This window comes from Callospermophilus lateralis, chromosome 4 (genome assembly GCF_048772815.1).
Source record: "Callospermophilus lateralis isolate mCalLat2 chromosome 4, mCalLat2.hap1, whole genome shotgun sequence".
Lineage (NCBI taxonomy): Eukaryota > Metazoa > Chordata > Mammalia > Rodentia > Sciuridae > Callospermophilus > Callospermophilus lateralis.
Window position 1 is genome coordinate 2,264,895 of NC_135308.1, and position 25,469 is coordinate 2,290,363.

General features: G+C 49.7%; 1 protein-coding gene across 1 annotated transcript in view; it reads right to left on the reverse strand.

The window, feature by feature from the left end:
* Positions 1 to 25,469, reverse strand: part of Csmd1 (CUB and Sushi multiple domains 1) — a 1,328,246-nt gene that overhangs the window by 40,181 nt on the left and 1,262,596 nt on the right. The window contains exons 51-54 of the mRNA XM_077109222.1: positions 17,157 to 17,351; positions 13,906 to 14,079; positions 3,085 to 3,258; positions 1,662 to 1,835 (exon numbers count right to left, since the gene is read on the reverse strand). Of these exons, the coding sequence (XP_076965337.1) occupies positions 1,662 to 1,835; positions 3,085 to 3,258; positions 13,906 to 14,079; positions 17,157 to 17,351 (717 nt within the window). The remainder of the gene's footprint in view (positions 1 to 1,661; positions 1,836 to 3,084; positions 3,259 to 13,905; positions 14,080 to 17,156; positions 17,352 to 25,469) is intronic.

Consider the following 25,469-nt stretch of genomic DNA (forward strand, 5'->3'; position numbering starts at 1 on the left):
ACCAGAATCGTGCTGGGACTCCACCCAGTTCTCTGGAGTTCCAAGCAGGGGTCCCGGCTCCCTGACGCTGCCTCCCTGTGTGGCTGCTTGTGTGAGCTTTCACGAGGCTCCAGACTGGGGTGGCTTTGAGAGACCGCCGCCAGTCTGGGAGCTCTGTTTAAATATTGAGCTGAACTCCTTCCACATTCTTTTTCCAAAGCCACTGGGTTGGTGCTGCCTGTCGGGGTTTTAAATCACCTTCCCTGCTCAGGCAAAGCGCTCTGTCCTCCTTGGACTCCCAGCACGCACGAGCCACCTGCTGCAGAGCGGGCTGATATCTGATGGCTGCCGCGTCAGCTCTGCATTCTGCTTGCCAGGAGGGTGGCACAGAGGCAGACGCGGGAATGGCACAACCCTGGGGGGTCCCCCGATGCCTGTGAAATATAGTTTTAAGGAAGGCTCTTTCCAATTCTCTTAAAAGGAGGATATATCTTTCATCTCTACAAGCAAAGGGTGAAGCTGAATTTTCCTGAAGTTAAATGGAGATTCAAAGTGCTCTTTGAATTACAGATCTAATGCTCTGTTTTAAAATACACAGGGAAGCTTTGCTTTTGTTTTTAATGTTTAAAAGATGAGTGTGGCTGGAGCGTTAGGATGTGCACTGAGTGTAGCTGTGAAGAGACAGCTCTGACGGGGTTCCTACCACCTAGGGCTGCCCTGCAGCTACTCCCTTTCATTTCAGAGAAGAAAGCAGAGGATTCATTAAGATAGTGTCAACTGTGGCATTTAAAGCTAGAAAACAGTATTCATACAATAGCATAAGAAACTTCATAAAAAGTTGAACAGCTGTGTATGATGATCACAGGGGACACAGTTATCTGGGATCATTCTACTGGGTATAAAATTACTGACAGGTTAAAGGAGCATGCCAGTCCTCACACCAGCATGTTAGGGCAGGGTAGAATTCTGTGGCTTCACTTAGCCTTTGAGTCCCAGCCAAACACTACACTGTAGGCAAGTGCCAGAACTCGGAGCCAGATGGCCAACTTTTACACAAAACCAGCAATTGTGGAGGACGGGTCTCCATGTCCAGTGAACTGGCTGAATACGACTTTCTTGGGAGCCCAGGGGGTTAGTGGGGTACTTGGGAAAGCAGGGGTGATTGGAAGCCTCTGCCTCTGCCTGTCCTGTCACTTTACCACCAAGAAAGGCCTCGTCTCCATAGCAACATGCCCTGCCCTCAGCGAGGGAGACCTCTCCAGGAAAGAATGGAAGCCAACTCTGAAGGATTAGGAGTGGGTGCAGCTACACTCGCCAACGCCTAGCCCAGAACATTCCTGAAAACTCCCCGTTTAGCCCAGTGTCTGGCTGTCTTTAAATAAATGAATCGAAAATATTAATTAAAACTTAAAAACATTGAGACCTTCATAAATGCATTCATGAGTCTAGAAGCGTAGAGACCAGCGGGCCAAGCGCCTACGGCAGAAGTGCTGGGTGCAGGAATGAGGAAAAGAGCCGGGGAAGGGCGCCTGCTAGAAGGGGAGGACCTTGGGCATTTGAGAGTTGCTCTCCAGCCATGCCACAGGACAGACTGCTGTCTTCAGAAATGTCTTCCCACACCCACTTTATTCAGCCCGCCACGCCCTCGGGACAAAGGCCCCTTTCCCAGAGGCTCTTCCTACCTCGGCAGGTGGGCAGGGGGCTACTCCACTGGCCGTTGCTCCGACACTGGGCCCGGGACGCACCCTGAAGCAAGTAGCCCGTGTGGCAGGTGAAATTCACCAGGTCATTCAGGTTGAACTCGCTGCCGTTGGTGAGCCCGTGGGCGGGGTTCCCCGGGTGTCCACAGGTGATGGCTGCGGGAAGACAGGTCTACGTCACTCTCCGTGCTCAGCAGGCACGGCCAACACCTGGCACTGACAGCAGAGGTGAGCAGAGGACATGATGGCCAGGGCCTCCCACTGCCGCTGCACAGGTGGGTGTGCTTCCCGGGCTGTGGGAGACCAGCCACAGGCCCGATGACAGGCAGGTTTTACCACAAGAATGGAAACCAAGCAACACCTGCCACTTACTATTATTCCTTAGTTGAATCGTGACAGAATGGCAGTGATTTAAAAGCAAGAGATGTCAAGAAGGGTTATAATGATCCTGCATTTTGAATATTGTCCCCTACGCCACACCAGTTTGAAATATCACGGGGTTTGCTTGAAACTTTGAGAGTTCTATGTGAAATGTTTCCAGTACCAATTTAAATTTCATGAAATTGGCAAAATAACTGCACACTCCAATATTACTCTACTGACAGTGCCTAGCATGGGTTCCTTGGAGACACGGTGAGCTGTCCCTATGCATTCCCTACATCACGGCCATGTAAGCAAGGGGATGTCTGGACCTCTCAAAAGAAAGGCCACAAAGCTGGTGTCTTCCTCCTGCTTGTCTCGTCAACATCTTTCCTTCTAAGTAAAGCTTTTATCTCTGAGCTTTGCACACCGCCCCGGCACTGTCACAGGTGATACCTGTCACTGCAGTGTGGTTACATCAACATCTTGTTTGCTTAATTCACAGAAAAGCAAAGAATATCTCAGGAGAACATTTGGTCTAAAGGGAATTTTGCAGCAAAATTCTTATCGTAAAACCAGCAGTCAATATTCGTCCTTGAAGGTCTGGAGTTGGAGGACGGTCATCACACTACACCCCGCCTCTTGCTATCAAAGGATGGCTTACTGCACTCTGGATTCGTGGTGAACCCGTGGCCAATGCAGACAATACAGAAGTATAAGGGAGTGTGGGCCCTTGAGGGCCCTGTGCGGCTGACCTGCGCCCAGACAGGAGGGCGCACTCCTCCATGGAGGGGGTCTCCACCTCTGCTCTGTGCCAAGCTCTGGGGAGCAGACACGGGACACCTGTCCCTGGATCCATGGACAGGAGGAAGGGGATCAAAGGGGTGGGAAGGGAAGCACCCAGGGTGGCACTCATGCCCCGAGGGGACGGTGAGGGGGAGAGCATGCTCTTCTGCTCTCGGGAGGGAACACGGGGAGGATGACGTCACAGCAGAGGGGTGGGTAGGAGAGGAAGCCCCAGGGGGCAGGTCGGAGCTGTACTCACGGACACAAACGGGGGTCTGCCCCGACCACTTGTGGTCTTGCAGGCATATCCGAACGGAAGTGCCCACCAGCCGGAAGCCAGGCTTGCACTGGTACACCACCGTGTCCCTGTAGCTGGAGCCGTCCCCACTGATGTGGCCGTTCACGATCGGGTCCGGGGAGCCACAGTGGCCAGCTGAAAAACAGAAGCAAGCCGCAGGAGGGACTGAGAGACGGCCTTCTGCCACGAGCTAGGGGTGACTATGGTTTTGGTCAAGTCTTGACAGCACTGGAATCTCCCCATGTCCATGATGTTTCATACAGTTTTTCTTTGCCTAATAATCATGCATAAATTAAGTTCTGCTTCTAATATGAAATCATTTATGATTATTTCCCTAGTTATGGTTTCCCCACTGATCTGTTCTACTATGTCATTTTAGGTCACTTATGTGGTCTGTTTCCAAATATAAGCCCCAGAGAGGAGGAAACACTGTGATCAACACGAGCAGGGCTTGCAGCCCGTGGGGCAGAAAAGAGAAGATGAGGAATTTCAGCAGGAGACAGGGTTGGGAATTGCAGAGGGAGAGAGACCAGAGGGTAGGTGCCTGTCAGACACCTGGACCTGAGTCACAGGTGAGCCAGGGAGAGGGGAAGGTGGCTGAGACCCACAGAAACAGGTGTCCGTTGGGGGGCAGGAGTGGAGGGTGGGCCCGGGTGCACCAAACCGTCCTGGACCTAGGAGACGCGAGAGGATGGCTGGCGGTGCCCAGGGGAGCCTGAGCCACCCATGACAAGTGTATCCCAAGAAAGGAAAGTCTGGCGAGGCCAGGAGGACCGCCAGTGCCTGCCAGGTCTCCCCTCCCCACAGCAGGGACAGAAGAGGGACACCCGGTGTGGCCAGGGAGGCTCTGGAGGGTGGGGCTCCTTCTCCCCGCCAGTGGACACTCAGCTTCCCTGCCCCGACTGGCCCCGGCTTCTTCTACCCCAGCTCTCTCTTCCCTGCTCCTCTCCGCCCCGCAACCTGCCTGTGCGTGTTCTGTCTTTCACACACATATGGAAAGAGCACCGTATCAATCACCCAAACAGGAAGGATCAAAACCCGCCAACGTTAACAGGATCTGTGTCGCACGTGGGTTTGGATTGCCACCAACAAGAAAAATGGCGCCCCACCTTCTCTACCCAAAGAGTGAGCCTGTGCCAGGGAGGCAGCCAGGCGAGATCAAGTGGAGGCAGTGCGCAGGGTGGGCTGGCCCTGGCCACTGCCCTCGGCACAGAGCCTGGAGCCAGGGGTGCTCTGAAGTCGGAGGACAGCCAGCACCGAAGGGTGGCAAGGTGCCACACCCTGATGGGGCTCATTTCACCATTATGGAAACATCTAAGTCGTACTCTCTGTTTCTGCTTAGGCCAGCGTTAGAGACCTGAGTTCTCTGGTACTGGGATCAAACCCGTCATCAGCAAGGTGGCATGATGGGTGAGGTCACAAGTGCCCAAGGGCTAGGAGGGTTGCCCTAGGGTGCAGACGTGGGCTGCGAAGACCTGTGCCCACCCCAGGCACTCTGCTTGTCCAGCGCTGGCCCAGCATGCAGCCCCAGCCAGGAGGAGCAGTGTGTTCCTGTGCACCCCAGGTTCCAGCCACTTCCGAGGGGATAGGCAAATGCGGAATTTTTAGAACACAGAGCAAAATGACACAGTGGGATCCCCCCAAAGCATGGGCCTCCTACTTCCTGGTGCATTCTAGGTGGTGCTGGGTACTTGGGGTCACCTCTGAAGCCTGTCATCACTCCAAGTGGAGGGGACTTGGGACCCGGCATAGGGATGCTGAAGAAGGGGCATCAACCACATCCTAACACCCCGCTCTCTTTCCTGACCTGGGAAAACGTGACCAGCCACACTCACTTGTAAACTTAGTAACTTGAGTTTTGAGTCAGCGAGCGGAGTCTGAGGCAGCAGGCAGCTTCGAGAGGCTGGCAGTGAGCGCTCTCATGGTGGGGAGGTGTCTGCACTTAGGGAGGCAGGGCAGCCCCCGTGGGGCCCACTCCTGCAGCAGCCCCTCTGACCATGGTGGACTGGGATCTCTGAGGAGCTGGCAGTGAGCCCTGGGAAATGCAGGTGTCCACGGAGACACTTCACCCCAGCCCAGCGCGTCAGAGGGAAGACTCCGCAGGTGGCTTGCTCCCTGATCCTCCCCACGTGGGCTCCTGTGGACGGCTGGCTTCCCCATGTGAGGGGTGGCAGCAACTCCTTTCCACTTACTCTGCTCTCGGATCCTCAGAACTTCCTTCTTTAAAACCTTCAAAGCCTTAGAACTACTATAGCTATTCACAAATATAGGTCATCCACACACCCTCACTTACAGCGTTTAACCCAAGTCTCAATTCTGCTGTGTCAGAAGGCTGCGGAAGGGGACCTGCCTTAGACGGCATGTGAACTAAACCCGCCCTGAGCTCCTGCTGTTCAGAATATTTTGCTATGTTCTTTGCACAAGAGGATAATATTTGCTACCTTCCTTGCTGCCACCCTGCTTTGGTGTCTCAGGCTTGACACATGCAGAGCTCTCTCTGTACCTACCATCAGACTGGTATGTAACGATGTTCATGTCCTGAACCATTACTCATTCCTTAATGCTCTGAAGAGAAGTAAGCTGACTTCGCTGTTGGACAGTAATGTCCTTCACGTCAGTAATGCACTCATTTGCCTTGGGCCAGTGATGTTGGTAGCCCTGGGGATTAAGTGATGAGCGGATTCCATCACGGAGAGTATCCCACGGCAGACAGAACATGCAGGGACCTCCTGGGATGGACGTGGGAGGCAGAGACTGGAGTCACAGAGGACCAGGGACCCTGCCTGAAAGAGGGAGTTCGCAGGTCCTAGGAGGAGCCCCTTTAAACCAGTAAGGGCGATTGAAAGGACTCTAGTAATGGATCAGAAATTTCAGTTATTCTTTGCGGTCTCTCCCTAACTACAAGGAGGAAGACTTCATCTGACCCACGGCTGTGAGCACAGCAGGACAGCATTGTGGTGTCTGCTCAGCTTCCCACGCGCACACAGCAGACTCACTCTGTGGCTCTTCCACTGTGACAGGGACTTAGTAGCTCAGCTCCACAGAGTGTGAGCAACAGCAAAGAAGAACAAAAACTCTATTCACTGCAAAATTAAAACATATGGGGGGAGGGTTGCCCTGCTCGGCTGAGAACAGCATATCGAGTACCTGAAGTCGTGCGGTAATCTGGCCAACCCCAGGCCGCGATGCCAGGTCCAGGCGCTTTTTCACTGAGGTTTGGCTCTAGCATGAACATAAAGCACTGCAGGCTTTCTGTGAGCAGGCCTGGGGCAGGAGCACCCTGACCATCACATGCCCTGACCTCCTGGCCAGTGTCAGCCAGTAACCATCACAGCCTGGACAGAGTGCTGGGACACTGAGCATGGGCCTAACTCCTACCAAACTTACCCGGAACCCACGAGTCTGGCCCTCCTGACCCGGAGAACTGACAAGGGAGTGATGGAGGTTAGAGAGAGGCTGAAATCAAACCTTCAGTTTTCAGTCAACATATAGACGGGGACAGATTTAGATATGTCCTAAAGGCACTGCCTCCTCTTCTTTCTGTTCAACCATGAAGTGTCAAATTCCTTCACTACCACCTTCTAGAACTTCTCCATCCCACCCCCACCCTGCGTGCTCGGGAGGTGTGACTATGCCACGGGTAATTCACCAACTTCCCCAAACTGGCTCAGAAGCAAAATGGAGAATTCAGTGCCAGGGTAGGTACTTAGACTTTGGTTAGGCTCAGCTAAGAATTTTACACACTAAAACTCAAAAAACAAACTAGATAAAGTCCGCCATTGCAGAGGGCCTGCTGGAACTCACTAACAAGGACAGAGCACGTGCAGTTCCACAGCCCGGCCTGACGCGCACTGTGAGGAAGGGGTGGACCTCGGTTCCGCACCTCCCACCAAGCCCAGCCTGTCTCCCTAGTTGGCACAGAGACTCCCCCTACCCGGCTTTGAAACTCACTCTCACTGTATTTTGGTTAGAATAGGAAAAAAAATTAACACTCCTAAAATTGGTTCATGAGGATCTAAAATCTGCCGAATAACTCTTCTACCCGAGCTCTGAAATCAGGAGCCAGATGGATGGAAGGCTGAGTCGTCTTCCAAGCAAGGACACTGAGTGACCGGAAGGCTGAAGCCAGAGCCGGAGGCTGAAGGGCGGGCTGGAGGAGACGCTCACTGCCTCAGCGCAGGCTTCCTGGGGCCGGCAGCGAGTGCCCGGCAGAGCTCGGGAGCAGAGCAGGTGGCCACACAAGTCCCTGCCCTTCTGCAGCTCTGCTGTCTGACGTCCACTTGGGAGGACACGGCAAGAGGCCACTGCTCCACTGTCACCTGTGCTGCTCAGTCAGCACTCGGACCAAGGAGCAGCACTCTGGGGTCTCCAGGGCAGCCCTGCTAAGGCCTGTTCTAGAAGGTTCTGTCTGTATGCTACCACTCTACCGTGTGGACGTTCTCAGGTAAGACGGTCCTGTGTGAACCAGGCTCCTGTTCACCTCTCTCTGATGGAGAGGGTGTGGTGAAAGTCAGTTCTCTGGGTGGCCTTGGTCCCTTCCCCTTTCCTGCAGGTACCACAGGGGATTTCTTCCCACTCCTTCTACAGTGTGGCTCCATGAAGCCACATTTAATTGAGAGAATCTTATCCCCAGATAGATAGTATTTTTCCATACCGTGGGCCACTCTGTCTTGATGGTGCAATGAGTCAGGCCACTGCTCTCCAGGGGACCTTCTGAGGGACTGATTCAGGGGCCTCTGATGCTAATGGGGGACAGAGAGTGTTGTCAGAGGATCTGCCTGAACCTCACACCGAGGTCATGTGGGGCACTTCACAGGCTGGGAGGGCAGTCAGAGCCACCTACAAGGACAGTCAGCCCTTCGTCCCACACATTCTGCAGCTCAAACACAGATAGAAAATACACCCAAAACCAGTTTAATCATCATCATTCTCCAAGGGACAGAGCATAACCACCACCCCTCAGGGTTGCAGACGACAGGTGCCATAAGCCACCCAGAGACGGCTCACGTGCACAGCAGTGTGCACAGGTCTGTCCTGTGCCTTACATCAGGACTTGAGCTTTTGTGAATCTTGGGGTTGTGGAACCGGTTCCCATGGATACCAGGGGAAGGTCTGTGAGAATGTGGGGTTTCAGAAATGAGCTCTAATTTGCAGATTATTAGGTTCCACTTGCGCCACAGAAACTCACTGTGCCACCTGGGAACAGGACCCGGCTCTCCCAGGTGTAGCACAGAAGCTGCAGCCTTTGGTGTGGGGTCTGTGCCATTAGCGGGAACCAGGCCACCTGCTCAGACACCCACACGCTCTCCCCTCTTAAGGTCACCTTCTCAATGTGTCAGTTTCTATCAGAACACCTACTAAATATTGGTGTGGGGATTAGAACAAAGCCTATTTTTAGAAAATCTATAAACCAAATGTTCAGCCTTAGTATTTGCTTTGTGATTATTGGGGCTTTTTGCTGATGACAACGTTCTCAGCATTACCAATACCCTGCCCCTGCACCGTGGCAGCATTAGAAACTCGGTGTGCTCGATGGCGGCCACTCTTGCAGCCCACGTCTTTGGCTGACTCAAGCTGATTTGACGGTTAATGCCAGGGCTGATTTACAGACTCTTCTTGAGTATTAGTAAATGGTCACAAAATGTCAAATGGGCCAGACTCTGTGTGCAGGAAAACTGTCACAGGCACTGAGCACCTGCAGACATGTCACTCTCCAGATGGAGCATATTAAAGGAACACTGGGGCCATGCCGAGCAGTGTCCTGTGTCACAAAGGCTGGGGTCACCGAGCGAGTGCCTGGAGTCCCTCTGAGCACGTGGCTGTCCCGCACAGGGCAGGTGGCAGTCACACCCAGCTCAGGTCCAATGTCTCTGCCACATGTCTCTGGTTATGGTTTGGATGTGAGGTGTCCTCCAAAAGCTCACGTGTGAGATGTACACCGTCTTACACAGAAGGTTCAGAGGAGAAGTGACAGGGTTGTGAGAGTCTTAACCCAATCATGATTCGAGCCCCTGATGGGATTAACTGGGTGGGGACTGAATCGGTGGGGTGTGTCTGGAGGAGGTGGTTCTGCAGGTGTGGCTTTGGGGTCTGTATTTTGTAGCTGGTGAGTGGAGTCTCCCTCTCTCTGCTTCCTGATCACCAGGTGAGCCCCTTCCCCCCAGCATTCTACCATGATGTCCTGCCTGCCCTCGAGCCCCGAGGAGTAGAGCCGGCTGTCTATGGACTGAGACCTCTGAAACCCTGAGCTTCCAAATAAACTTTCCGCCCTCTGAAATTGTTCTTTTCAGGTCTCTTAAAGTAGTGAACACGATGACTAAAACATCTGTCTAGCACAACCTGGGACCACACAATTATTATAGGCCAGATTTGATATAAAGAGACATTGAGGCCAGTACCAGCATGATATGGGCAGTCTTCGGGCTGTCAGAAAATTTTAGCCTGTTCATATTTTTTTATGTAGATCCTAAATATTTTGGTAGACAATGCCCATCCGGCCGAATCCCTTCCCAGTCTTGTCTGCCTGTCAGGTGTCTCGTGACCCTCCCCCCAACCTACCCTGCCCACGCAGACCTGGACAAACCCAATGGAAGTGCTGCCCGTCTATGAGGAGGACAGGAATCGATCCAAGTCAGATTTTCTGTTAGTGAAGCTGTCTTTGAAATACCCATTTTAAATATCCTGCTTTTCTGATATGTTTCTTTCTGTTCTCTTGCTCTGGATCAGCAGATGACATTGCAGTGTTCTTGACATATCTCACCACCATCAGACTGATTTCTAAGGACAGCCTCATGTCAGCTTTGCATCTCAGTGACCGCAAGTCCTCGCTAGACAACTTGGAGGAGGAAAAGCTTATTTTGGCTTGTGGTTCAGTCTATGGTCAGCCAACTCCACTCCATAACTCCATAACCCAAGGAAAGGCAGAACATCAGGGCAGAGCTCTGCTCATCGGGAACAAAACAGACCCCAAAGACTTGCCCCAGCGACCTACCTCCTGCAGCTACGTGCTACCTGCCTGCAGTACTGCCCAGTTAACCCATATCAGTGGATTAATTCACCAGCTGGGTCACAACTGCCACAATCTAATCCTTTTACCTCTGAACCCTCCTGCATTGTCTCCCGCATGATCTTTCAGGAAATACCTCATCTCTAAACCAAACAGCCACAAACATCAGCACTGAACCAGACCTCACCACACTGTCACATGAGTTCTTCTCCACAATTGTCCAGGCTGGACTTACCACCTGGCCACAGAGAGTTCCGTGCCAGGTGTGCTCTGTGCAGACCAAGTAGACCCTGCCACACTGAGAACCCTGCATCCCCGCGGTGACCACAGGGTCTGGGCGATCTGACTCCTGGAATCACTGCGTTTCTCTTCTCTGGGTTGAAGTTCCACCTGTAATTCAGGTGGCCTCCGTGTGCCTCCCCTGGGCCTTCACCACCCCCACCTCCACCAGCCTCCTCCCTGGGTCGGTCACCTCCTGCTCTGCAGAAGTGCAGCTTTCGCACACCCCCTGACACTCATTATTCCCAACTTGTATTAAAGGTACTTGTATTTCCCTTGCATAAAGACTCCATAGAAGGAAATACCTCATCTCATTTACCTTCACACGCTACTCAACAGCCCTGGAGGATCTAAAAGGATATCATCAGGTAAAACTCACAAGCACACAAGCACAGATGGAAACTCTTTTTTTTTTTTTTTTTTTTTAACTACTTACCCTCTGACTAAGTTGGCATTGGGTTTTTCAAGTATTTTCCCGACTCTGCTGACACACAGCACATATTTTACACTGTTGTGTATTGTATAAGATAGAAGGGGTAGGTTTGATATTTCTACTCTAATGCCATCTTTTTGAGGTAGTACAATTATCGTGATCATCAGTTGTTTCATGAAACATTTTTACTTGGAAATCTGAAAAAATACAAGGCCTTTGAAGAATACATTCCAACTTTATTCTCCAAGAACAATGAAAAATGTCAAAAAATGTCCTTTTGAATCATGTCACCTAGCTATTTTAGTGATGTGAGGGTCACCATGATACATCTGCCACAACCCGCCTCTGCTCATGGTCACCACAGTGTGGGGATGCAAACCTCCTCTAAATAACAGCAACGCTGTCTGGTGAGAAGATGATGTTCTGTGCCTGGGACGGCTCTCAGAGACAACTTCACACTGCACATCAAAGAGGTGACACAGTGGCAGACATGACAGCCCACCATCACGCAAAGTCCAGCGACAGACATGGTCAAGGGTTTGTGAACTGTGGCCACAGGGGCCCAGAGTCCACACATGCCCTCATGCCCGGACTTGTGCAAATTGCCACAGGAAAGATAATGAGGGGCCCATGGGGACCATGACGCTTCCCACTGGTGGAGCAGATGTGGGCCAGCTTCTTGGAGCTCGACTCCTGGCCTGGCCAGATCTGCAGGGTGGTAAGTGAGAACATGTCCTTGGGGACTGGGGCCCGGGAGAAGCCTGTCACAGTGCAGCAAGGAGAGCCCTGATCATCCCCTGAGCCCATCTCTGCTGTTTACACACACCTCTCCTCGGTCAGAGGCTCTGGCACAGAGTGGACACCAGCACTGCCCACACGGCAGGGAGTCAGCACTTGCATGTGAGCCGCGAAAACCCTCCTTCCCCTCCCTAAAGACAGCGCCCTGCACTTAGCCTCACAGGGCTCAGCCTGGACAGCACTGTCCATTACGGCTTAGCTATTCCTGCTGCACTGTTCAAAGGATCTGGGACATCCCCCCACGCCCACTGGAAATCCTTGGGCACAGCCAGGGCTCCCGAATGTGACCCAAACCTGGAAACTGCTTCTAGGTCTCCTCCCTCACGCTGGACACAGAGTCAGACTCAGCACAGCTCAGGGTGCCCAGACCCTCAGCAGAGAGCACCATGGGGCAGCTGCCTTCTGCACACTGTCCACACTGCACCCTGGGCAGGCAAACAAAGCCCAGGTGTGGAGGCGCCTCTCACCTGGAGTCAGGAAGCCATCTCTTCCTGTCCACAGTGACGGCAGTTAGGAACTGATGAGGACGACTGCTTCCCCGATGTCTGTCCCACCCCCGTCCTGGCCTGGGAAGGTGTGTTAATTCCTTTTGCTTTTTCCACCCTTTGACCCCTGAATGACCTGCAGATCTTAGCACAGGTCTTCACGGTACCTCTGGCTTATTCCCTCTCTTACCTCACAGCATTTTAAGTATCTGAAAATAGCTATTGATTTCCTAACTTTACTCTCAAACCAATGATCAGAAGCTTTTCCAAGCACCCCTCAAACATCACCGCCCCGATTCTTCACCAGAGACGCTCACCCAACCTCAGCAGCCACTAAGCTTTTGCAGAACCTGGATCACAACGTGGCCCTGGAACACCGAGGCCCAGGGGGTCCCATGGCTCTGAGACACACAGCGGGTGGATGTGGACTACACCGGGTCACAGGGACCCAGGCAGGTACTGTGGGCAGACTGGGCACTGACCAGCAGAGTGAGCTCTCGGCACAGGCAGCCTTATCTAACCCAGAACACCCGAGTTGTTCTTCCACACTGTGATCAATGATTTTGTCCTCATCATGCACATTTGAAGGTATTGGTTTTCTACATTTTATGTCAGTATCACTTTCAAATGTATTTATTTATCATAAAAGTTTGAGTTTTTGAATATGCCATTTAATATTATTTTCACTCTTTCAACTAGCATCATTTTTATGCCCTAATAAAAGGTATGAGTAAAAGTTTGGGGTTCAGAATTTCTAAAGGACACTTCTAAGCTCCTGCCTCATAACCACAGCAACACACACCAACAGCACCTGGAGGAGAGACCAGCTCAGCTGCCACCTTGACAAACACTGGGGAAAGCAGAGGAAAGCCCAGAAGCTCTGTGACCTCACAAAGCACTGAAGGCACCCCGCGGTCTCCTGAAGACCCCGGGGACTCCCCCAACAAGACATTAGTCACCCAAATCATGTTAATAACATGTGTCGGTTAAAAACCTTAGAAACACAGAGGGTGCGCGGCAGCTCCCCGCAGCACTGCAGTGGTCCTCCTGTGGCAGTGGAGGAACGTCTGGAGGCGGGTCTTCTCTGGGTTCCTGCTCTGCCTTCGTCCTCTTTCTCTAAATTCTCCCAGCTCAAAGGGAGAGCAGACCTCCCTGTTCCCAGTCCCTGGTTCCGCCCCACCCTAAAGCCATCCGAGCTCCACAGCCGAGGCTTAGTGATCACATGACTGTGAGGGTCAAGGGGGTCAAGAAGGCCAGTGTGAGCCGACCCCCAGCCTGGGGAGCTGCCGTGAAGAACCTCTGTGCTCTCAACAGCCGCCTCACCCTCTTCACACACCCACAGCCCGTTTATCAATTATCATGCATGATATTTAAAGCTTCCAAAAAGACCCCGAAATTGTTACATGCATTCTATTTCAAATAACTCGCTGTGCTTTTACAAATTTAGATCAATAACTTTATATTCTCGACATACTTATAAGATGACCATATGATTGTCTTTGAAGTTGTGTCTGTGTGTCCCCACCTCGCGGCTGGTGGGCTCTGAGTGCAGGCACACTCCCAGCCTCTGTGAGGTCACCTTCATGTCATGCAAGGTGACATGTGACCATGCTTCATCGCTCCTACTAAGAACACAGTGTCTTCCAATGCTCAGTTACGCCCTCGAGTGTCGCAACCTGGAGACCCGGCAGGACCCAGTGCCTCCAGAGTCCCAGCGCAGGAAGCCGTGCCAGCCCGTCCACCTGGGTCACCAAACAGTGGGACAACGAAGAGGAACCTACCCAGACACCGCGTTTCGGACCCACTCCAGAGGCCGTTGGCCAGGCACTCTCGGACGTGGGAGCCCACCAGCGTGTAGCCCGTGTTGCACGTGAAGATGGCCGTGGCGCCGAAGGCCGTCAGCGTTCCGATCTTGTTCCCGTTGGGGGGGAAGGACAGGCTTCCGCAGGAGATGACTGGAAGAGAGACAGGGACACTGTTGAGGTCTGCACGTTGCCCTGCCCCAACGCCAGCCCAACGTCTCGGATGCTGACTTCACGGAGGACACGCAGCAGGGCGCTAGACTGTCACCTGGGAAGCCTCTCCCTCCTTCATCCTGAAAATGAAAACGCCGGCATCGGAGGATCTGCCACGTGCTAGATGCCGGCCCTCACCCTCAGGGTTGTCCTCGCACTTCCGCCCCACGGCAGCTAGACTTCCCCAGACAAGAGGAGTTCACGGGGGGAAGGCAGACAGCACTAAAGCCTGGGACTGACAGGGCCAGCAGGGCCAGCACCGTCTCTTCCAGGTCCCTGCCCTGCTGGGTCCTGAGCACTGTGTGAATGCTGACTACATAGTGCCCAGGGCACCTTCCCAAGGAGGACGGGCAGACACTTAGCTGGTCCTTCTGTGGTTGTGGGCGGGGTGGCCGTGAACCCCAAAGCCTGCCTGGTCCTCAGAGGCAGCATGTCCAGGGTGCCTCAGAGCACTCCATTTTAGGAGGTGAATTAATGGCCACATTGGAGGCCCTCAGGGGACCGCATGCATCTCTGCACTTCAAATCCAAACACTGGAGCACGAGAATCACAGACCCCAGGGGAGGAAGGGGATCACAGTTATCAAGACTGCTGCCCTCAGAGGCTCTCAGGCGTTTTGAACTGGTTAGCATGAAGATCTCGCAGAAGCCACTGGGGAGAAGGGTCCCAGGCACTGATGAGTTAGGAGGCGCACAGCGGAAAGCTTCAGGGGCAGAAAGCCCGATTCCTCCTCATGGTGAACGACAGAGGTGGCAAAGCGTCCACCACCCAGGCGGTTCTGCCTCGCACAGATGGGCATCAACATCTGCCACACAGGGTGCACAGAGGACCCGGAGAGGAGACAGGTTCATGAGGCCCGTCTTACACAGGACCGGACTCAGTGAGGGATAGAGACCAGGACAGCCTAACTCAGGATCCATTCAGGGGATGGAGTCAGTGTGAACACTATGGCCGGTCGAGTGAGGCCACATCAAGTGCCTGGTATTGAGGCCAACCCTGTTAGCTGGGCTGCTTTTACTTCACTATGTGGCCACCACTTGGTCTCAAAGGGGAACACAGCCAGCAGCTTAGGTGTGGCCCGCAGGACTGCTCACCTGGAACCCGGGAGATCAGCCCCAGAGCTGGCAAGCATCCTGTCACTCAGCAGTGCACTAATCCTCGGAGCCAAATGTCACTGGGCTCAAGGAGGATTTAGATTGCTACAGGAATCTCTGAGCCTTTTCCCAAACACAATGAGAACTTTTCCTTAAACTGTGATGTTTAACGACCCTCTGCAGACGGTTGGGTGACTGGGCCGTGTTCTGAGAGTGAGTGCTTGCTGGGAATGTGTCACACAGCAATGAGGCCCAGCAGCCTTCCCTGACAGAGGCCACCACGCACCATTCCTGCAGACTGGTGGGGCCCTGGGTTTCTACATCCCGGCTGTTCTCCAGCTTCAGTGGCACTCTGCTGGGGACAAGGCTATTCTGTTTGTCCTCTAGTAAGGGTTAAGCAATTGTAAAGAACTAAAGCAATAAACCTGAGCTTTCAGCAGCTGGATACGGGATTGCAGACACGCAGTCTCCTTTGGCTGTAGACCCAATGGTTAACGAGGACAGCGGCGAGGGTTTGGGAAAGCCAGCAGTGAGCTCACCTGCTGCCATGGGGCTGGCTCTGGTGGCCGAGAGCCTGTGAATACGCCCCTGCCCAGAAGGCTCTTCACTCAGTGTGATTCTTCTGGAATGGTCACCAGAGCCCCGAGCACTGAGGCCTGGGCACAGCTAACGCCACCCAGCATGACTCTGCCCTGTGCTGACAGGGACACAAGGCTGGCTGGGCGTCCCTGGGGACCAGGAGGCAGGACACACTGTGCTGGACCACTGCATCCACGGGAGCCTTGTGTGATCACGCACCTCAGGAGGCCCCTGTCTCCACGGCCCGACTTCTGGTCTGAAACCCACAGAAACCTCACTGGCTGCACGCATCTGCAAAGGCCAGAACATCAATGCTCCTCCCTCAGGCCTCCTGGAAGACCTGACACCTGTCAAGCCAGCTCCCAAGGTGGGCAGCTGCGGGCGACCAGCACAGGCCTGGGGAAGGGGGCCCTGACTGCACGCCCCTGGGCCATCCAGGGGAACCCACTGCAGACTCCATGACCAGGTCAGCGCTCATCCAAACCAGGCCCCGGCTCAGAGACAGAGGGGCACAGGGAGCTGGGAAAACCATGCTGGAAAGCAACCCTGGGGGCTGTCCTGGGGAAGAGCAGCCTCAACCATGACCGTGAACTTGAGCCCCGACGTCTGCATCCTTGTAACCATCTCTGGGCTCCTGCTGAAGTCGGAAGCACAGGTCTAATTCACACTTGTCCTGTTGGAAGTCAGATTGGAGTCTTGATCTAAGAGTCTAAGCATCCATTCTTACGTCTTTTTTCTTTGGGATTGTGGTTTATTTTTACTAAGCTGTGTATTTCATAAATTTCACTCTGGTTTGACTACTTGTTTCTACGCTTGATAATTTCCTGGGAACAGTCAACTGAAGATCGTATATTAAAGATATCTGAATCAAATGGTGCTCTGAACAATACCAGTATTGTCTTACTTTCTATTTATTCATATTTATTATGAAACTTGCTCAAGGCCTTAGCTGCTTATCTTGTACCTGAGAGAAGAATCATCTCCCATTTCAAGGCAGGAGAAGGCTCACTGAGCACGTGGTGTTCCCAAGTTCTTTATGAGAATTTCTGCATGATAGTGTGTGGAGTGATAGTTACCATCTAGAAATAGGCTTTTATTTGTCTTTGAGCTGATATGAAATATTTGAGTATTCTAAAATCTTACACTTTATGAACTAAAGTCATGAAAAGGAACACACGACTTGGCATTTAACAAGCAGGGATGTGTTCAAGCATGCCACGTGAACACCACTCATCATCAAAGTGCCCTCTGTGCCCTTGCATCCTGTGTCAGTCGTGGGGCTGTGAGGTGGCAGTCTTTTCAGTGGACCCCCAGTGGTCACCTGGGCTTGTCCGCCTCACTCACCTCTACAGCTGGGCCTCTCTTCTCCTATGCTCCATGTTCCATTAGCTTGGCACCGCAGCAGCCTCTGGCCCTCTAGGTAGTAGCCAGGACTGCAGCTCAGCAGCACCTGGGCTCCGTACTCGTCCAACGACCCCGAAACCAGCCTCCAGAGGACGTGTTCTGACAGCTGAGCTTCGATGCTTGGGCAGGGCACCGCTGGAACAGAAACACACCCAGCCCATGTTAATTTCACTGCTTCCTCAGTGCTCAGACCTGCCCTGCTTCAAGAGAGGAGGGCCGGCTGTGTGACATACAGCACTATGTGCACCGTGGATACCGCCAGTGTGTCATCTTGGGATGGCTCTGCTGCACAGTGTCACAAGGAAAGATCCCACATGGAAAACACATTGAACCGTCTCAGAACAGATGCAGTGGAAACCTTGCAGTCACACAGAGGTGAAGAGTAATTCCTTTACCTAAGGGTATATGGTCATTTGGGGCCGATTAAAGTCTGCTTTGGGGATTTAGTGCATGCATGTAAAATTCTCACTTTGCATCAGCACCTCTGAGGGAGTGGGAATGGTGTTGTGTAGCTGGAAAGCACAACCCACGCACAATACAGCCATATATCATTGGCTTTATGAGCACACGAAACACCTCAGGCACGCTAACTGCTGTCTAGAAAAATGTCTCCCAGGTGCTGACGGAGACCATCTTCCCTTTTCCTAGGAGAAGGCCTAGAAGGTGAGCTTCTGCAGAGAGGGCCGAGGAACAAAGAAGCAGCAACCATGGCGCTGGCCCAGCAGGACAGTGCCACCAGGCAGACCTCAGGGTCTGTGACTTTTTTGTGTGAGAGAACAATAAGATTTAAATGGATTTTACAACTTAGAAACCAAGACCACTTCCTTAGAATTGAAGCTTCCTCAGCTCACACGTCACAGCCACAGGAGCACAACTGGGCTGCCTCGGCCACGGACGTCCTGCTCATCCAGGAGCCGTGATAAATGTTGCACTTAAATTCTATTCACATGTGCCGTAACTGCGCCATTGCACCCAAAGCGCTCCAGCAATCTCAGCGGGTCCTCTCCTGGCCATTCACCACTACCGTGCACAAACAGGCCTCGGGGCCCTCTTACAACAGTAAAGCCGACAAAGTTAAAAGATGAGATGAAAAATTTGGTGATTTAAAGGTGATTCTTGGGCTTATTTCTCTTGGGTGTATTTTAGGCAAAATAATTACTGTAAAGGTAAGCAGGTCTTCAAATGTTTTACCTGGTGACATAAACAAGGTCTTTCTCTAGCCAGGGTATCTTTAGAACTTCAGGTAAGACTGCCGCCCCTGAAAAGCCTTCATCAGTCTGTACTTCATTAGAATATCACTGCATATTTCAAATTAAATGCATTTCATTTCACACACCAAAAAAAAAAATATGTGCTTACAGAATTAGCTTGATGGCTTTAATTATCTGAGCCCTCTTTTACAAACCCTCCTTCTGCCAAGGATTTGGATCGAGCTTACATAATGGAATAAAAAGTTTTCTTCAAGCTAATACCATCTATAGCAGCAAATCTCAAATTCTTCATGATTACCTCTTTCTTCTTGAAAATGCCATTTGCTTTGCTTTCTAATTATCATATTCTAGTCTAATTGTGCGTTCACATCTCTTCCTCTCTGCTGGGCTACACGCTCTTTTGTTATAAGCACCCTTTGTTACAGGTGCCATGTCTTTTTACAACATTCCTAGAGTATAAGTTCTAAGAAGGTAAGATACGATAACTGATATGGGAGTGTGTGTTTGTGTGTGTGTGTGTGCACACACATGGAAAAATAACATGCCAAGAAAATATCATGGCAGAAGGAAAAGCAGAAAGAAACTGAGGAAATAAAAGCTCACGTGCAGAAACTGAATGTGTGGGCGCCTGGAACTCAGAGAGTGCTCGATTTGGAGCCCTGGACGCACGGGGTAAAATTCAGTCTATAAATCAGGCACAGTAAGAGGTTAGTGACAACAGCCAGGAATAAATTAAGATGACTGTAACAATAGCTGCAATGAAAGTTGCACGAGAGGCCTCTCTCTTTAAGCAGCCTAGACAAACACTCATATCTGGGGTCAACCAGGGCCTGGTTGACCGTGGGAAATAGAAACTACAGGAGGAGATGGTGTGAAGAAGAGGAGTCCACTGTGGAAGAAGAGGGAGGCCGTTGAGGTCCCCGTTCTTCTCTGTGATGAAAGAGTGGGAATTTTCAGAAATTGGTACAAATAAAGATTTTTAACATTTTCAGAGATAATCTGAGGGGAAGAGCGGGCATAAAAACATCAAAGACATGATGTATCTGAATTACTATGACAGTGCCCAGGTGATGCCGAGGGACAGGAGCCCAGATGGTGTGCGGAGGCTGTATCCTCAGGCAGAGGTGGACTGGACCTGGCCTCTAAAGTTGCTCCATGAGCGCCCACACTCCTATACCAGGTGCCCAGTCACCACAGGACCCCTGGCCCTGATAAGCTGCTGCCCATGGGACACCAGTTAGTCCAGAAAGACATGGCTTTGCTGGACACCACAGGGTGGACCTGGAGGACACGATGCCAAATGGGGTCAGCCAGACACAGAGAGGAAGCCACCATGTGGTCTTGCGTGTGGAGGTCCAGGTGAGCAAGCCAAATGCAGAGAAAATGAACCAAACAGGTTCCCAGGAGGCAGGGTGTGGGAGACGGGAGACGTAGGCTAGAGGGCCCGGCGGGCAGAGGGTGAGATGGACCAGTTGGGGGACCCAGGCACAGCCCCAGGCCTGGAGCGGTAAAGAGGCACTTCAAGTGGGAGCCATGCTAGCGGGAGAATTCAGCTGTGCTTGTCAGAAAACAAAGCCCTTAACCACTTGAGATGAAGAGCATGTGAATTTGCCTCCTCATAGTAACAATGTTACTCTGTTTGTATCCCAAACATCACTTGTACCTTAGATACACAAGATAACATTTATTTTGAAAAAAACAATTGGAAATTAATCTTCTTAGGACTTTCCTTGTTCATGGACACCTTGGAAGTACTTTGCATCCTGCAGGTCATGTTCCTGGCCTGGGTCAGTGCACCAAAGACCACTCCAGACCCAACCTCTCCCGTGGGACACGCCAGCTCCCTCCCAAGGGCTCCAGCATCCCTGTGGCTGGAAACTTCCTTCCTCGTCCAGTCCCACCAGTTCTACAGCTATGTCATGACAACTCCTGGGGGGACTCACGAGAACCACCAGGTGTCACAGCCAAGAGCAGCCATTGTTCTTGCTGATGGTGACAGCTGAGCCCACATCCTGGCTTGTGGTGACCAGTGCTGCAGAGGTCATGGTAGGCACTGGGTATTTATTTCAGTGCTGAATAGTGTTTGCTCTGGCTGTTGTGATGGTCTGTTTCCCCCTCAGTGAGGAGCTGGGAATCTAGGGGACACTGTAAGTTCACGGTTGGGTGGGGGGGGGCGGCTGCCCAGCTCAGCCTGGCCAGGAGACAGTGCTCCTCGCTCCAAGCTGTCCACACTCAGAACACAGCATACCAGTGAGGGAACTGCTGTGGTTTAGGCATGAGGTGTCCCCCAGAGCCCACGTGTGAGGCAACGCAAGAAGGCTTAGAGGTGAACCACTGGGTCTGAGAGCCCTAACCTAGCAGTGCCCTCATCTCCTGTAGGGATCAGCTGGTGGCAACTGCAGGCAGGCGGGTGTGGGGAGGGGGTGGTCCTGGGGTGCGCCTCTGAGTTTAACTCTCTCTGCTTCCCTTTGGGATTTCCTGAGCCTCTTTCCTCCTCCACACTCCTCCATCATGAGGAGAGATGCCTCACCTCAAGCCCTGGGGCATGGAGTCCGCCTTCTGTGGACTGAAACCTCTGAAACCGTGAAGTAAACCTCTCCTCTCTAATTGTTCCTGTCAGGTCTTTTGGTCACAGCAACAAAAAAAGCTGACTAAAACAGGGACAATATAACAAGAAGATACAACAACAGTAATCATCGATTCCTCCTACATTGGTGCACCTAATTACACCACAGACACTACTCAGACTCATGGCTCAGAACCCAGGACAGCCATACTGGGTGATCTCAACACACCCCCTCACAAATAGATAGGTCATCCAGACGGAAACTCAGTAAGGACTCAACACCTGAAAAGTACAATAAGTCAAATGGATTTAAAAGACATCTACAGACTATATCATCCATCAAGAGCCAAATACACTTTCTTCTCAGCACTTCATGCAGCCATTTTCAAAGTAGATCATACTTTAGGTCTCAAAGCAACTGTTAGCAAATACACACACACACACACACACACACACACACACACAATATACAATATATATATATATAAATATATACACACACATATATTTATACACACACATATATAATTATACTTAGATACATATAAATATATATATTTAATTCCTTGCATCTTATCCAATCATACTAGAAGGAAATTAGATATTAATACACAAAAAAATACAAAAACTATATAAACACATGAAGATTGAGCAATATACTTAATATACTTTTGGATGATGAATAAATCAGGGAAGAAATTTTAAAGTTCCTAAAATTAAATAAGAATAGTGATACAACATATCAAAATCTCTGGAATACTTTGAAGACAAATCTAAGAGGAATGTTTGCAACTATGAACGCCTACATAAGAAAACCAGAAAGATCTAAATAACTTAATGATACGTCTCAAGGGTCTTGAAAAAATCGATTCCAAAACCAATAGAAGGAAGGGAATAATTAAGATCAGAGCCAAAATCAAAGAATTTGAGAATAAAAAAAAAATAAGGGAATAATGAAATAAAAAGTTGGTTCTTTAAAAAGATAAACAATATTGATAAACCCTTAGCCAAATTAATCAAAAACAAAAAAAGATCAAAGTTAGTAAAATTAGAGATAAGAAGTGAGAAATCTCCATAGACATCACAGAAATCAAGAGTCATTGAGGATTATTTTGAAAACTTATTGCCCAATAAATTGGAAAACCTAGAAGAAATTGATACATTTCTAGACACATACAAGCTGACAAAATTGAATAAAATCTAAGACAATAACCAGCAAAATATAGAAGCATTAATAAAAAGCCTTCCAATAAGAAAAGCCCAGGACCAGATGGATTCTCAGCCGAATTCTAAAGACCTTTAAAAAAGAACTAATGCCAATGCTCCTCAAATTATTCCATGTAATATCAAAGGATGAAACACTTCCAACTCATTCCCTGCATTTGAATGAATTCCATGAAGCTAGTATCCCACTCATACCAAAACCAGATAGGAACATCAAGGAAAGAAAAGTACAGACCAATATTCCTGATGAACTTGATGCAAAACTCCTGAATAAAATATTGGCAAACCATGTTCAACAACATATTAGGACTATTGCACATCATGACCAGGTTTTTTAAAATTTTTTTTTATTTATATATGACAATGGAATGCATTACAATTCATATTACACATATACAGCACAATTTTTTTATATCTTTGGTTGTATATAAAATATATTCATACCAATTTGTGTCTTCATACATGTACTTTTGATAATGATGTTCATCTATCCCAGAGATGCAGGAATGGTTGGACATATGCAAGTCCATAACTGTAATTCACCACATAAAAAGAACTAAGTGCATTAGTCATCTTAATAAACATGGAGAAAGCCTCTGATAAAATTCAGTAGCTATTCATGAGAAAAGGAACCAACCTCCACATCATAATGGTTATATACAATAATAGTTATTGGGAAAAAATTAGAAGTATTTTCTTTAAACTTCAGAACAAGACAAGGATGTTTACTCTCACTACTCATATCCAATGTAATACGAGAAATTCTAGTCAGAGAAATTAGGCAAAAGAAGGAAATAAAGTGGATAGAAATAGAAAAGGAAGAAGTCAAATTATTACTGTTTACAAATGATGTGATCCATTACTGAGAGGGCCCAAAAGGTTCACCAAAAGACGCTAGGTCTAGTATACACATTCTCCAAAGTAGAAGGTCAGACAATCAACAAAGATCAATAGATTTCCTATATATCAATATATCAATAATAAATCTTCTGAGAACGAAATCTTCTGAGAATGAATTTTATTCATCGTGACTAAAACAAACAAACAAACAAAAAGAAAGAAATCTAACTAAGAAGGTAAGGACTTTTACCTTGAAAACTTTACAACACTAAAGAAAGAAATTAGACCCAGAAGATGGAAAAATGTTCCTGGATGGGCAGACTTACTATTGTTAAAATGGCCATACGACCAAAGCTCTATACTGATTCAATGCAATGCAAATCAAGATACCAATATATCCTTAACAGAACTAGAAAAAATAGTCCTCAAATTCATTTTGAAGAATGAAAGACCCAGAATAGTCAAAGCAATTCTAAGCCCAAAACACAATGCTGTAGGGCTCACAATTGAGCCTTCAAATTGCACTTCAGAACTCTAGTAACAAAACTGCATGGTATTGATATAAAAGGAGACACACAGACCAGTGGTACAGAACAGAAGACACGGAGACAGACCCACACAGTCATCTGATCCTTGACAAAGGTGACAAAAACATACACTGGAGAAAAGACAGCCTCTTTAACAAGCGGTGCTGGGATAGCTGGTCACCCATACGTAGAAGAATAAGACGAGACCCTCATCTCCCACCCTGCACAAAACAACTCAGAATGAATCAAAGACCTGGGAGTTAGACCAGAAACTAGGTAACTGCTAGAAGGAAACAAAGGGTCCACACTCCAGCATACAGGCCCAGGTGACAATGTTCTCAGCAGAAACCCTAAAGCACAGGCACAAATGGGATGGCATCAAAGACCTCCTGCACAGCAGGAGCAATTTAAAATGTAAGGAGAGAGCCTACAGAATGGGAGAGAATCCTTGCTAGCCACACTTCTGATAGAGTCTTAATATCCAGAATATATAAAGAACACTAAAATCTTAACACCAAAACAACAAATAACCCAACTAATAAATGGTCAAGTGAATTAAACAGACGCTTCTTAAGAGAAGAAATACAGATGACCAACAAACACAGGAAAAAAGGGTCAATATTGTTAGCAGTTAGGCAAGTTCTTATCCCACGTGTGGATTTCACCATCCAAGTGGAGATTCTAGAGTGTTAGACTCAGTTACTGATGTTTATTCGGTATTGACAATGGGCAATATCAACGATATGGATGCCGGTTTTAAAACAGGTCATTAAGGTATTTAAGGTGACCCTTCTGGAGACAATGCCATGGGCCAGAATTCCCTGGGGCTTTCCTGTCACCGGCCAGCACTGCCAGCTACTGGGAGTCACTTGAGAACACCTGTTTCCACCCGCAGGCCTGGTCAGTGGCTCTCAGAGAGGGCCCTCTTCACGTGGTGTCACTCTGCGCTGACCCTCATGAGGCAGGAGGACCGGCTGTTGCTCTGCTTTTTACCACTTGCACCTCACGGGCAGGTCCAGAAGCCCAGACTCTCCCACCAGGGGCTCCTGTGTGGGCTCACCTCTGTTCCTCTCCTGTCACTTCCCTGAACCACCAGAAACCACCCCAGGAAATCAGACTCACTCTACAATGACTTACTGCAGGAGACACCAGGCATGGGTTTCAGAATTAAATCAATGAGAACGCAACTATTAAAAAAATCACAACAAGTTTTTTTGAAAAATGTATTAAAACTTTGTTCTGTCTTTAAAACATAAGAAAGCATTATGTTAATATGAATTTTATAAATCAATGTATTCAAAACCTAAGTGAATAAATTTCCAGGTCAAGTTTAGTAAAATTAAATGTTTTCAAAAACAAGGGTTCCACCAGCTTGATAGAAAGAGCTTAACCTTATGTTCCTTCTTTTTTATTATTAAAGAAATATTGAGTCCCTTCAAATGAAAACAGCTCTATGGGGTCCAGCTCTTCTCTTTCAACAAATCCAAGCACTTGACGCGGCAGGAGCCATTCCCTGTTTACACGATTTGCAATTTTTGTACTAAAAGCCCCAAATCATTCCCCTCAAATCAGATCAGTTGAGGGCATGGACGCCGTGGAGCTTTTCTTCACATCTTCTCTGATGTGAGAACATTTCAGTGACAAAGAAGATACTTTGCGTTGATCATGAAATACTGGCTTTAATTTTCCTTGAGTGATTCTGGTTTATTCAGACGGGCAGGCCAGTGGTCCTTTCAGGGGACCGACCTATGACCACGTTGGCACTGTGAGCAAAGACCTTTAGCCTCCCCCTGAAAACTAGGGCCACTGCCACGATTCTCGATGCTCTTCCCAACCCCTAGATGTGCCACGCGGGGCCTCCTGGTATTAAGCAGCTGTTTCCCCG